Genomic DNA, 14,296 nt, shown 5'->3' on the forward strand with positions numbered 1-14,296 from the left:
TGCCCCCTTGTGGACAACGGTTTGGGGGTTTTTTTCTTCCGAAAACTGGTAAATTAAAAAGTATGCATTTGTTTATTTTTTTTTTATTATTACTATTTACTTTGCTTGTTAAACTGTTATTTTATTTATCGTAAATACCAAAACACACATAATATTTATATACTAACATACCAGGTCCATCATGTAACATTTATTTTTTTTTTTTTAAATATATGACACTTAAAAAATCTGGTGAAAATGAACTATACTGTACACTTTTTACAATTTTTAAGCAGTGTTGTACAATTTGTATTGTTGATTTAGTGAAAAGGCTGAGCCTGTTGGTTTGATGAATTTATTGCTTTTACAAATTCATTCTTCTTCAACACTTGCACAATAGAGAATGAAGATAAAAGCATTTTCTGCCTTTGTTTGTAATTGTAAATGCCACCTTTTCTTTTCGTGCAGTATTGGTGATGAGCAGAAATAACAAAGATTGAGTGTGATGGCTGGATGAGCGCAAGACACATTTCCTTTAAGACTGCAAAGTTTCCACTTGGGGAGCTGTGGTGAGGTAGCCAGTGTACTCGCTCGACACGCAACCTCAATTCAAGTGCCCACAAAATAAAAGGCATGCTTGTGTGCTCCGTGTCCATGAACAGGTACGGTATTTCAGTTTTGTTGTCACAGCAGATGCATAAAATTGAAATGTCCTAGCAGAAGATGCACTGCTCACAAAAATTTGGGGAGTATTCGGCTTTGGGTTGAAATTTTAGGATGAACCGAAAATGCACTGTATGTGTTATGTGTTGCTATTTGCTTACTAGGCATCAAACTGGTAGTGTCCGTGCTGAGACTGGGAGGTCGTGGGTGCAATCCTCGACCGGGTCATACCAAAGACTGTTTAGTAGGGGTGTGAATTGCCTAGTACCTGGCGATTCGGTTCGTATCACAATTCATAGGTCACGGTTCGATTAATCCTGATACGAATCTATAAATTGATTGCGATTTTTTTTTTTTACTCAAATTTAGAAAATACTAATCAGTAAACTTGTACATGTACACTGTAAGATTTGTATGAAAATGTTTTTTTATCTGAAAATTCAGGCTTAAAACTGAGCCACTGCATTTAACAAACAGGTTGCAGTCTGTTTCATGTTTGAACAGCACTGAAATAAAATATTAAGGCTTAATGTTCCATTAATATAACATTCTTCCATGCTTAATGTGTGAATCCTAACCCTAAGTAAGACGTTTTATTGAATACTCCCATAAAAAATGTACGTTTAAAAATCGATTCGGCCACATATCGAATCGATTCGAGAATTGCGCGCCGTATTATCGCGAAATATTGGCAAATAGATTTTTTCTAACACCCCTAGTATTAAGACTATAAGAAATTTGCTTCCCTGCTTGACAATCAGCATTAAGGGTTGGAATTGGGGGGTTTGATCACCAAATGATTCCCGAGCGCGGCTCCTGCTGCTGCTCACCGCTCCCTCAGGGGATGTGTCAAATGCAAAGAACACATTTTGCCCCACTTAGTTGGGTGTGACAATCAGTGGTACTTTAACTTTAATTTTAACGTGGAGCATCCTGGAAAGGAAGATCCCTCCATTTGTCATTCCCACTCAATGTTTCTTGTTTTTCCCCTAATAGAATTTTCAGTTGGAAGGATAGATCAGGGGATGTTAAGTCTTTGGTAACTTCCGGCCTATAGAAATTCTGTATATTTGACTTGACTGTGTTGCAAGCTGCTGATGACTTGACACTCTTACTAAGCTAGGTGGCTACTTCCTTTTTAAAGCCTCGTATTGTTGATCAATTTTTAGCGTAGTCCTGGTGTCATGATGTCAAATATGTGAACGGCAAGATGAAGATGATTGTTTAAATTCCCATTCTGATTGATCCAGAGCAGACATTTATTAAACCATTCATAGATCAAATACCGATTGTGAATTTTGTCATTCAGCTCCTTGTTAAAGAAGAGCAAGATGTGGGGAAAAAAAGCAAACCGCCGCACATTTAAAAGTTTACAGAAGGTCAAATTACATTCACCTGTAAAAATTAAGTCTGGTATGAAGGCTCCCTCTAGTGTCAGGTGAAAGAATCACTGCTTAATACAGTTTAGTTGTATTTAACTATTAAGTTCCTTTAGTTTCATTTTTTATATATTTATGTGCAATTGTAATGTTTGAACTACATAATGTTACAGTGGACACTGCTATTGTGCATTTTAGGTGTTCACCTTGAAATTTCACCCAAAAGCCCAATATCCCAAACTTATCTTTCTTTTTTTAAATGTAATGTATGAATGTTGATAGTACATGATCATACATTGACATCCACAGAGCAAAAGGCAGTGTCACACCAGAGGGAAAAAAAAATCCGGAGCAGCTCCTGAATCTCAAGCGGGACCCTTCGTCCCCACTCACGAATCATCTCCGTCCTCCACCAAAAGGCACTGGACAGGCGTGAGGGCGTGGCAAAAGGTTGCCAGCTGCCTTCATCACCCGGCTGGTGGCGAGAGTGTCCTCGTCCTCATCAGGAGGCTCGGTATTCGGCCCGAGTCGGGTCATGGATGTCGACGTCAGTGGATCTCAATGTGGACCTGATTATGCACAAGAAATAGCAAGGAAATGAAACGTTTTGGACATGAAGTAGACATTTAATGGTGGCCTTGATTTCCACAATTTTAACTTAGAACACTCCCATCCTAATTCATTGTTCCCTATCAAATGGTAATGTCATTAAGCCCTTCCAGCTCTCTCTGGCATTGTACTTTATAAAAACATACCGTAACCAATCATATAATTAAATTTGAATAGAAAGATTTTAGGAGTTGGTGCATCATGATTCCATGCAAGCATTGTGTGGCTCCCTCTGGTGTACATCTTAGCACACACATGTAACATGTAACATGAAAAAGGTTACAACTGCTCAGTAAACTGCAGTAATATAGTATGTGCCTGTGACTTTTGTTTGATTGTATGCTTACATGTGTTGCTACACTATTTGTGTTCAAATGTACCGGTATGTTGCTTAAAGGGTTATAAGGCCACAACATCAATGCTGGCATTGTGTATTAGTATAAATCTTAGCACACTTTTGTAGGAGTTGTTTGGTTAAATTCACAAAGTGTATACTTAAATATACTTTTTTCTCCCACAGAAAATAATATTGTAAATAGAAATGTAAGGTTCCTGGGTCAAACTGTAACAAATTTAACAATCATAAAGCATTTATGAATTACAACTTGTTAATGATAACTACTGTGGTACTGTGTTGACTGTTCCTGGCAAGATAAAGGTGAAAAAAGAAAGAACAATCATTTAAAAAAAAAATGTTAAAACACTCGAAAATTATTATAGGCAATCAAGTAGTCTAAATTTGGTTTTATTCAGCCACTTTACTTGTCAGAGGGCTGACATGAGTTCATGTCGAACAGAATTGTTCCCCCCGTGTGTTCTGTGTCCACTTTACCTACCTGAAGTCTGACATTAAACATCATCGAGGCGACAAGGTAGATGTAGGGGAATCTGATTCGCAGTCGCCAGGCCAGATCGAAGAATATCAATAAAGTCCTGGTCAGGCCTTTAGAAAACACTCCGTAGGTGCGACCCGCGGTGCCCGAGAAGCGGAGCACCAAGTGAGACAGCCCCGTCATAGAGGCCAACAAGTCAGATCACTCGGTGGGCTGAGCGCGGAGAGAGGCGACCGCTCGGGAACGACGGTCCATGTTTTACGCCACCGAATGAGACCGGCGTGAAAATGTGAACACCGGCTTTGTTTGTCTTGTACTGGCTGCAGTGCTCCACCCAACGGATGCCTTTCTGCTTATTACTCCTTTTGGTGTTGTTGTTTTCATTCGGGGCGGGGGACTGTATATGGTGTGACACACAACTGGACTTCTTCTTTTAACCCCGAATTTATACTGTCAGGCGAATAGACTCAAGATAACTATTAATGCTGACTAATCTTTTCTTTTGTAATGTTTCTCTTGGTTTCACCACTTCAATTAAATGTATTTTTGGATTTTGCTGTTCAATCAAATTTTAGCTTCTACGTGGTGCCATGTCAACCTAATTTATTGTGTAAGTGCATGAATAATGGAGCCATTGTAAAGTGTCTGAGTGTCCAGAAAAGCGCTATATAAATCTGATGCATTATTGTTATTATTATTATTATCATCCATCCATCCATCCATCTATCCATTTTCTTAACCACTAGGGTCACGGGGTTGCTGGAATCTATCCCAACTGGATTCGGGCAGTAGGCGGGATACACCCTGAACTGGTTGCTAGCCAATTATAATTATTATTATTATTATTATTATTATTATTATTATTATTATTATTATTATTATTATTATTATTATTATTATTATTAAGGCCTTCAAACGTACTGGCACAGTATTAGCGATATGGGACTTCTTTTTTTTAAGACAGTCAGATTCAAATATATCTTCACAGGTGTAATTGACCCCCATAACACCAAAAATTCTTGGGGGGAAAAACGGGGATAAACCATTAAATGTTTTTCCCCAAATGAATAAATACATAAATACAAAAATATATATACAAAAATAGTATAATAATAATAATAATAATAATACACACGGGTTCCACTGTTTTAAATTTAATTTTTGAATTTCACTGTGCGTGCGTGTGTGTGTGTGTGTGTGTGTGTGTGTGTGTGTGCGTGCGTGCGTGTGCGCGCGCGTGCTAAAGGCCCTTCACATCATTTGTTGTGCTTTGGTACGATACGCAACAAAACAACGCCCTAATTATTCAATGAAAGATAAAGGAAACATAATGAAGGAATGTCGTATTGTTAGTCCACTTCTTGGAATGTATCTAGATTGAACCTGTAAGACCGCCGTCTGTGTTTTAGTGAAACATTGCAGTAGGAAATGGGACGGGTTTGCGTGACGTCATGTGTAACACATTAAGTAGTCTGCCTGGCCTTGTTCTTTCTGACCTAAACGCATAAACATAAAATGATACGTTTATTCAAATCATTCAAAGGTTATATTGATGATATGTATGGACATATTTGCATTTAGTGAAGTGGAAGTTGCTATTTTTTTAAGACAACAAGTCGTGGGCGTAACGGTCGAGTAGCCCGGATGTACCATCTGGTGGCGGTAGCTGCCTTGTTTTTTCTTCTTCTTCCTTGTCAGGGGTGGTGGCCGCTGTTTTGCTTCATTAGCTTCCAGTTCGACAGCATGGGAATGTAAGCGAGGGAATCTCCCGGATAAAAGTTGTGTCAAGTGCTCCATAAGTTGTCTCAACTTCTCCGACAGTCTCTTTCCGTATCTTTGGAGCGATTCGACGGGCCGTCTTGAGCGAAGCTTTCGGGACATTTTAGCGGCGAAGCCATAGCGGACAAAGGGAAGACTTGCGAGCTTACATCGGCTAGCTCCCGGGGCTAACCAGCATTCCTCCATCAAGCGCGCCGCTATGCAGGCCATCAAGTGTGTCGTTGTCGGGGACGGGTGAGTCAGCTAATGGCCAGACAGTGGGCCTGTACACTTTTTAAAATTGTTTTATTTTGTTGAGACTTAGACGTTTTACAAGAGCAGGAGAGCGATTGCGTCAATGTACGTGTTTAACATTTAAAGCCTCTGTAATGCTCTCCCCCCAACTTGGCTGTTTAAATTGCTCGAGCTTAGAATTAAGTACATCATATTTTTGAGTTTCCATGCATACATAAATAATTAAATTAAATACGGTTACTGTGCTGCACAAATTTGTTACAAATTTGCACTCTAAAGTCTGATCCGTACTGTGATTGACCCCCCCCCCCCCCCTCTTTTTCTTTTTTTGCAACCCTTGGCGGCCACCGTATGTTTGCATTCCTTTCCCTTTGGGCTCGAAAACGGTGCGTGCGTGAGATATGTCAGGACGCGTGTGAGGCCGCGCACGCGCGCCTAACTTCTTGTTCTGGGTGTGGTGGTGTTGGTGGTGGATGCCACAGCAGCAAAGTCATGCGTGGATCTGCCTTCCTGCCTTTCTTTCCACCTTGATTTTGACACAACGACCGCCTACTTCTGCAGCATGCACGCAACACGTTGGAAATTTCCCTTTTTGGTGATCAGGCAACTATTACGTGTTAACAAACAGTTTGCTTGCTTACTTACTTTTGTCATTTTCTCCATATGATGTAGAACCAAACTGTTGCGTGTTCAAACTGTTAGCATTATAAGTAAAGTTGGATATAAACAAGTCAAAAGCAAAATGATGCACTTGACAAACTTGAAATGAAATAATAAAGGTACTTGCCCTTTGAGGATGTTTGACAGAAACATAATGGGCGACTAAAGTGTCAACAAATTTCGCTGGTCATTAGAGGAAGTTATGTACAGTAAAACTACTTATCATTTGAAGATGCTTGACATTACTTTTGTAAACGTTGCCTTTGGAAGTAGAACGTTTTCCCCCCGCCTCAATCTGTAACCCTTATAAAAAAAAAACTATCAACTGCAGAATCTTACTAACTGTCACCAAGTGGAACGGTAAGTAGAGGCCTGGCATTACTCTTTTTGAGATAATCTCTTCAAGGCTATAACATTACTGTTATAAAACCTTTATTAACTGTATGTTATTCTAAATTAATTTGACAAACAATAAAATGAAACAAACAATTCTCCATTTGAGTGTGCCTGACAGATATTTAAAATAAAAAAAGACCAAATATTTATCTGTATTGGTCAATGCAGTTGAACTTGGTCAAATTTTAGCAGGCAGATGCTAATGTGACTTTCCTGTCGCAGCGGACTTCATTTCCTGTTCTAAGGATATTGTGCATTTCCTCATTGCTATCACTGCTCTGCTTCTGGACAAAGACAATGACTTGACATGTTGATTTTTTTTTTTCAAGCCACATTTTCCACCTCTTAAAGAGCAGACACATGTTTGGCATTATAGTGTATACTTGAAGTCTGACTACAGAAAGTGTTCAGGACAGTTGAAACATTGCTTTTCTCCGTACTCTCTCCAGAGCCGTGGGTAAGACCTGCCTGCTCATCAGCTACACCACCAATGCCTTTCCCGGAGAGTACATCCCCACTGTGTGAGTAGCCGCCGTCTTCTTCCTCATTGGCGTCTCAGCCTTCCCATTACTGCATTAGTGGCTGGAGATAAGGCAGCCTGTCGAGATGGAAATCTCTCCCGCTCGCACAACTGGTTATGATCGTTTTCTCTTGCTGCTTGGAATTCTGGGAATTCTAGAATTTTTATTGAGTTTTCCATTTTCAACAGTAAGAAGATAATATTTTGTGTATAATTAACGTGATGGCTTCATTATTTTTCTTGCGCAATTAATACCGTTAAAAACTATTTTTTTTACTTGCTGTCGAATGAAGATGACCTTAACTGTGCTGAGGAAGTAGGTAAGGACCAATCTTGGTTTAGTTTGCTGACCAAATCCATAAAACAGGTGAGCAGAGATAGGTGGTCACTATTTCCGCAGCACAGGTGATGTCATCTTCAATCGGCAGCAAGTGGGAAAATGTGTTTTTAGCTCATTCACTGCCATTGACGGCTATAAACGTCAAAAATTCATTTGAACTAATTCTATCTAACAAGAGTATGAAAACCTAGAGAGAGAAAAATATTGTACATTTAGAACAGATATAAAAATTGTGATTAATCATGAGTTAACTTTTGAAGTCATGCGATTAATTACAATTAAAAAATGTAATCGCCTGACAAGACGATTGTTAAAAATTAGGGGCGTTAGGCAATAACATTTTTAATCGTAATTAATCGCATGACTTCAATGGTTAACTCAACAATTAATCACAAATGTTATATCTGTTCTAAATGTACAGTAAAAAAATGTCTAAGTTTTCATACTCTTGTTAACAAAAGTAGAAAAAAATGTTAAACTAATAGAAATAGTTAAAATGATTTTTTGACGTTTATAACCGTCAATGGCAGTAAATGAGTTAAGGTAATAATTATACATGGAAAAATAATGACATTATCAAATTAATTCTGGACAAAATATTAACTTTTTACTGCTGAAAGGGGTCAAGTATTACTTTAAGAAAAAAACAGGGAGTACAAAGGTTAGGAATACAGTTGTAAGAATTAAACCAAGTATTTAATAATTCCTCTTTGTAATTACATTATTTGAGAAAATGAACAACCTCATAGATAAAGACGATGACATGGGTCAGTCGAATGCCCATCCCAATTGTCAGACCATGCTTGAATAGATTTCGTCTTTTAGACTGTTGTCAAAAATAAGCTACTTTTATATATAAGAAAACCACACACTGTTGACGAGGCGTCATTTCATTAGAGAAGAATGGCCCCAAAAATGAATAACAATAGCGACTTGTCGAATGTCGAAGTGTGCTTGAGTGTAGAAACTGAACCATGCTAAATTACAGCACATTTAAAACAATGTAGCTTATACTTACTTATACTTGTTGTCTTTCAGGTTTTTTTTTTGTGTCTTAAAAATAATGTTATAAACCGATAAAGCCAAATAACCAATTATATTTACTTTTATTTGAAACGTTTTATGTGTTAAATGTGTGCGTATTGCTACGTACATTTGCTTTGCCAATTCCAGATCAGCCATTGACCAAAATAGGTGGCTTCTTTCATTAAACCTGGAAACCCATCACGGCTTGCTAGTCACTAGCTAAGCTACTTTAGCATCCGAGTCACATTTGTCGTCGATGAAAAGCCGAGCGTCTAGAAAGAGCATTAAAAGGATCCTTTCTATAACAAGCGCGTTTATTGGTCAACACGGAGACTTCAGCCAATCGCAAGATCAGTTTCATTTCAGTTACGGAAACACTAAAATGGAATGCTGTAGAGACGAAATCGTTTTTTTTTACCACTTTAAAAAATCGGAAATTTTAAATTTTTATTTTTGGAGATAAAAAAAGCGGAATTCCGCGAATTAGCGGAAAAATCACATCCATGGTATGTCATTAATGTCTTTCTACTTTCATGGTATGATGTCACTGTAGCGTGAACTTCTGACATTTTCCATCAATTTCTTCCTGGAAGCCAAATATCCCTAACTTTTTGTGAGTAGTGTATATATTTATGTAAGCAGGGTTAGGGCAAATGCTGCAAAATATAGTTTGATCTGGTTAATCAATGGGTAATGGGTGAAATACTCGATTCTATAAATATTCAATAGCTGCAGCCAGAGTGGGACACGTGCATCTTAATAAATGAGAATAATGTGGAAAACTCCATTTATTTGAGTTCAAAAGTGAAGCTTGATGATTGACGCTACAGATAAAAGAAAAAATCCCAAAAAGTACAAACTATCCAAATGGTGTGTTTGTTTGTTTTTTCAAATGTAAAAATTAGGTCAGAATCTGTCTTCTGAAAAGGGTCTCGTGAACCTGTATATAAATGAACTTTTCAACCATATTCCAATTTATTGCACTTCACCTTTTTTTGGTTAACTTATTTCACAATAGAATATATGCGTGTAACATTTAAAAATCATTTTGAGTATACTGTATATATTTTGGCATGTCAGGCTGCCAGCTTTAAGCAATCCAAAAAAAGAATAGACCTCAAAAGCACTCAGTGATGTGCTTTGACAAAAGGTTGAATGAATTCTTTATGTTGTGGCGCCCCCCAAGTATCACTGCGGGTGTGTGAAACTGGATCGGCCCAGCTACTCATTAACATCACTCGGTTCATAATGGTTGACAAACGTTCTCCACTTGCATCAGCTTTGACAACTACTCCGCCAACGTGATGGTGGACGGCAAGCCGGTCAACCTGGGCCTTTGGGATACGGCAGGACAGGAGGACTACGACAGACTACGCCCGCTCTCCTACCCTCAGACGGTAGCAAGCGAAACAGCACGGTCGCACAACCACCTGCGCGTTTTTCACTCTGACGTTATCGTTTGTGCCCCGCCCACCAGGATGTGTTCCTCATCTGCTTTTCGCTCGTGAGTCCGGCCTCCTTTGAAAACGTCCGTGCCAAGGTGAGTCAATGGCGTGACACCTGGATCTGTTTTGAGCCCCATTTGAAAGAAACAAAAAAAATATATATATATGTACATGTTGTTAATGTAACAAATTTCACCACACTTTATGATGAGCTATTTGTTATTTTTTGCTATATATTGTGAGGAAATGTTTTCCATGCGAGTAGATAGGTCGCCACGTGAGTGAAAAAACAGTGCACTGTGATGCTGTTGAGTGATGTAAAGTAGAGCCAAAGTCACTGATGCACATTAAATCGATGACTGAACAGGACAGACCGTCAAAAACAAAATGAGAACATGCACAAGCTGCTGTCGGTCACAACTCACATCCCGATGCTCACATGCAAACTATCTCTGTCCTCTTTATTCATGAGGGGGAAACGGAGGTCTGTATTTGAGGTGTGGTGTTTATTTATTCAAATGGAACACCCGATGTTTTTGTGGTATGTGAAAGCTAACTCGTGACCCGTATGCCGGCAGTGGTACCCCGAGGTGAGACACCATTGTCCCAACACTCCCATCATCCTGGTGGGCACCAAGTTGGATCTGAGAGATGACAAAGACACCATTGAGAAGCTGAAGGAGAAGAAACTGGCACCAATCACTTACCCACAAGGCCTGGCCATGGCCAAAGAGATTGGTATGCATCCTCCTGCTATTTTCCCTCCAAAAGTTGTATTAATATTCGGGCTGCAACCCGAAAATATTTTTTGAATGTTGATGATGATTCTATTGATTGTTCCAATGGTTCATCGGATGCAAATGTATTATGAATTTAAGATTATAGATTAGTTGACCACTGCAGCACTTACGGTTTCACATATTTGCAGATTGTATTTAAATATTTTTGGTTACCCCCCCCCTCCCCCATTTTACAAAAAAAACGCATAATTAATTTTTTTTTAAAGATTTTTCCCCCCTCCCCACCAATAGCGGGTGTCGACTGTACTATTTATTAAGAGATTGTAGTTTATTTGTTATTGTTTGATGATTGAACCAACCAAATAACAATTAGGCAATATTACATGAGGTAGTTATAATGTACCCACCAATTTTTTTTTTATCTGAGAGATACTTTTTGGGTATGGATTACAGTAATATGAAGGGCTACTAGTTTGCACTAATGCACTCCTGAGGCTACTTCAGGTTCACGTCAATTGCAGGCATTAATACAGATGCTAATAATAATGTTTGCAATGGATTTTTAACTGACAGATTATTTCTTCCATAAATGATACTTTGAACTGTAACATGTATAAAAAAAAAAAGCCATTCAGTAGTCAGGTTTGTTGTTTGAATGTTTTAAGCAAATTTACTGAAAATGTGCAAAACGGACATCTGACTTATGCCCGTTTCCATCTGTTCTTCTTTTGCAAATATTAAGAGGGGACTCCGCCGCTGTAGGTGGCGCTATACTATACACCACAGAAATGTGATCCACTAGTAATTTAAAAGAAGTGTGATGGCGGCGTATGAGTTTGCTTTTGTAATTCTTGATAAACCGTAGCGTTTGTTTGCTGTTCTCCATCTAAATAAAGCATTAATATTCGCTTCTTAATTCCAAAAAGAGTTTAGTTTCATCGTCCCCCCAAACATACCTTACTTTATCGTCTGCCATTGCTTTGTGACTACTAAAGTACATGTGACGAAATATCGGTCAAAACGTGCGACGTGTATTCGGTCTTGTCAGCGGTTATTCACAAAACCCGTTTCCATAGCCAAAATTCACATTTTCCTTTTTTCGATACGCTTCAAAATCCACCCCCTCTCAGCATAAAGCATTTTTTGCCAATTTTTGGCCCTTTTCCCAATTTTTAGCATTTTCATTCAGTTTTATTTTCACATTTCTTGAAAATTTGAATATAAATGGGTGGATGGATGGGACGTGAAGGACTACAGAAATCAGAGTATTACAGTTGAGAGGTTGAAATCAGGGGACTTGGACAATCTAAGTTAAACGGGCTCTAAATGATTAATCGATGATCAAAATAGCTGTCAATTTCATGATTGATTAGTTGTTGAATAATTAGTGCATCTCTACTCTGTTTCGAGGTCGGCCGATTTATCGGCCCTGATTTCCTTAATTTTGGGAGCTCTGTGATCGGCCGACCCCTTAACTCTTTGACTGCCAGACGTTTTGAGAAAAGGGATGCCGTGGGTGCCAGCCGATTTAAGCATTTTGACTGATCTTTCAAGGTCCACAGAAAATAATGTGTTTGGACTATGGAAACACACGTACTACCAAATGAAAGATTGGACTCTCATCTTTCATCAGAAAAAAAAGCTTGTTTCTACCTTATTCCGTTTTTCAGTAATCAACAATAGAAAATGGTTAGTTTCACCTCTGTTTTGAAACAAACGTCTTTTAACGTCTTTGGCACTCCTCCGTAGGGTTTTACTAAACGTTATTTAACGTTTTTGGCAGTCAAAGAGTTAAAAACTAAAGCAATCTTTTCCACCAATCTCATCTCCCACCTCGGAGGTCAGCCACTGTCCTCGTTTTTATTGGAGAGCACTTGTAATCGGTGCACCCCTAGTTTTTATATGTTATGCTTTTTGGGGACTGGGACGGATTAATGTCATTATAATTGATTTCAATGGGGAAAATTGAATATACAAGATGACTAAGTTGAATGGTGAGCTTAGTCACAGACCAAATGTATGACAAGGTACCACTGTGTTAAATATGAATTGTCAACCGTTCCACGTGGTGTACGTGGCACAGCTGCATGCTGTTAGATTGCATTTGTGTCTGGTATTGATGCTTTCTATATTTGTCAAATTGCTGGTATGCTGGACGTGACCCCCAAATGTCTCTAACCCGTCCGTCCCCACTCAGGTTCCGTCAAGTACCTGGAGTGCTCCGCCCTGACCCAGCGCGGCCTTAAAACGGTGTTTGACGAGGCCATCCGCGCCGTCCTGTGCCCCCCGCCCATCAAGAAGAAGGGCAAGAAGTGCAGCCTCCTCTAAGGGTGGGAGCACAAGGAGTAACTGCATTAGTATATACGTACATACCCACCAGATAACAATCGGCATTTTGCTTCCCGTAAACGTAGCTGCAACGGTTCTAGCGACCATTTTCCCTCGTTACGAGTCAAGATTGAGACAATTGTAACGTTGCATACTGTAAAGACAATTCTGAAAATGTTCAACTTCATGAGGCCTTACGTTAAATCCAGTTGGTCCCCTCCCCAATCACCGCTCGCATTTTGTTTACAGTCAGGGTTCTCAGTGGGGATCTCATTGCCAAATAAACCCTCCTGGTTTGCTCCCACAATCAATTGTTTGCAAATCCCTCACCAGCAGTTAATTAAAAAAAAATTTTTAACACCAACAGTGCTATTAATCCTCAAACGGGTAAAGCATTTTCTTTCCCCCCCTCTCCTCAGTATCAAGCCATGTCCCAATGTAGATTTTAGGAACTGGTGGTGGTGGGGAACAAGAGCACATTTTGCTCCTTGGGCATTTATCAGCAACTTTTTTTCTTTCTTTTGAAATCGCATCACTACTGGCAAAGTGAAGTCACTTAGACGAGCATCTGTGCCTGTTAGTAAAACAAAGCTACTGTCGCTTCTGGCGTAGTAGACAGTGTAGTCCTCTTTGTTATAATCATGTGATTTGATTTTTGTTGTTATTGCATCTTACACTCCACTCACTGTATTGTTGGACTAACACTATGAATGCTTTTTTTTTGTCACTTCTTTTACAGCTAACACTACTCTTAACCTCCTTCCAAGCCTGTCTTTGTGTAATTTACGCTGATGGCATGTATGTGCGACGTATACTGAAAAACGTTAAGATTAGGATTGCTACATTTATTTTTTGTTTGCCTCTTTACAAAAATGTATTTAAACTACTAGTTCAAGGGGTTAAAGAACATATTGCTCATCTGTTGTTTTTTTGTATTCAGACATCAAGCTGTGCTTTAATTCAAGCCAATGTCATTGTGACTCCTTCAGTTTTATGGATACAAAGCTATTGTCACCTTTTGTTTTTGAAAAAAGCCAATAAATTCCAATAAAATTGAACTAGGTTGTGCGATCAATCATTTTCATCACTGATGCTTGAGGTGAAGCTCAGGTGCAAAAAGCAAAAATTGTGAGTAATGGATGGTCACATATTTGGACTAACTTCCTACATTCATTATTTAAACCATAACCTTACCCCAAACTTTGATGTCAAACCTATTTTACAACTTTAAAATGAATGCCCAAAAGATTATTTGATTTTTGTCAGCATTTTGTATATCAATTACTACTTTCCTATTTGCATTTTTATTACATTTTTGTCTCTGGACATACTGTCATTACTTAAATACATAAATCAAATGACTCT

General features: G+C 38.8%; 2 protein-coding genes across 2 annotated transcripts; one reads left to right on the forward strand and one right to left on the reverse strand.

Moving 5' to 3' along the window:
• Positions 1-320: 320 nt before the first annotated feature.
• smim10l3 (small integral membrane protein 10 like 3) lies at positions 321-3,847 on the reverse strand. Its single transcript, XM_077559789.1, has 2 exons — positions 3,467-3,847; positions 321-2,590 (listed from the first exon to the last, which is right to left on the reverse strand). The coding sequence occupies exons 1-2, from the start codon at positions 3,644-3,646 to the stop codon at positions 2,570-2,572; spliced, it is 201 nt and encodes a 66-aa protein (XP_077415915.1). The 5' UTR covers positions 3,647-3,847; the 3' UTR covers positions 321-2,569.
• Positions 3,848-5,030: 1,183 nt separating this feature from the next.
• On the forward strand, positions 5,031-13,989 carry LOC144043222 (ras-related C3 botulinum toxin substrate 1). Its single transcript, XM_077556570.1, has 6 exons — positions 5,031-5,476; positions 6,982-7,053; positions 9,698-9,815; positions 9,896-9,958; positions 10,442-10,601; positions 12,801-13,989. The coding sequence occupies exons 1-6, from the start codon at positions 5,442-5,444 to the stop codon at positions 12,929-12,931; spliced, it is 579 nt and encodes a 192-aa protein (XP_077412696.1). The 5' UTR covers positions 5,031-5,441; the 3' UTR covers positions 12,932-13,989.
• The last annotated feature ends 307 nt before the right edge of the window (positions 13,990-14,296 follow it).

Source organism: Vanacampus margaritifer, chromosome 2, assembly GCF_051991255.1.
Source record: "Vanacampus margaritifer isolate UIUO_Vmar chromosome 2, RoL_Vmar_1.0, whole genome shotgun sequence".
NCBI classification, from domain to species: Eukaryota; Metazoa; Chordata; class Actinopteri; order Syngnathiformes; family Syngnathidae; genus Vanacampus; species Vanacampus margaritifer.

Coding starts and splice junctions, on each gene's coding strand:
- smim10l3 (XM_077559789.1), bottom strand. CDS start 3,646: ATGACGGGGCTGTCTCACTTGGTGCTCCGCTTCTCGGGCACCGCGGGT. Junction 2,591..3,466: donor TGTTTAATGTCAGACTTCAG/GTAGGTAAAGTG, acceptor GTGCATAATCAG/GTCCACATTGAGATCCACTG.
- LOC144043222 (XM_077556570.1), top strand. CDS start 5,442: ATGCAGGCCATCAAGTGTGTCGTTGTCGGGGACGG. Junction 5,477..6,981: donor TGTGTCGTTGTCGGGGACGG/GTGAGTCAGCTA, acceptor TACTCTCTCCAG/AGCCGTGGGTAAGACCTGCC. Junction 9,959..10,441: donor TTGAAAACGTCCGTGCCAAG/GTGAGTCAATGG, acceptor GTATGCCGGCAG/TGGTACCCCGAGGTGAGACA.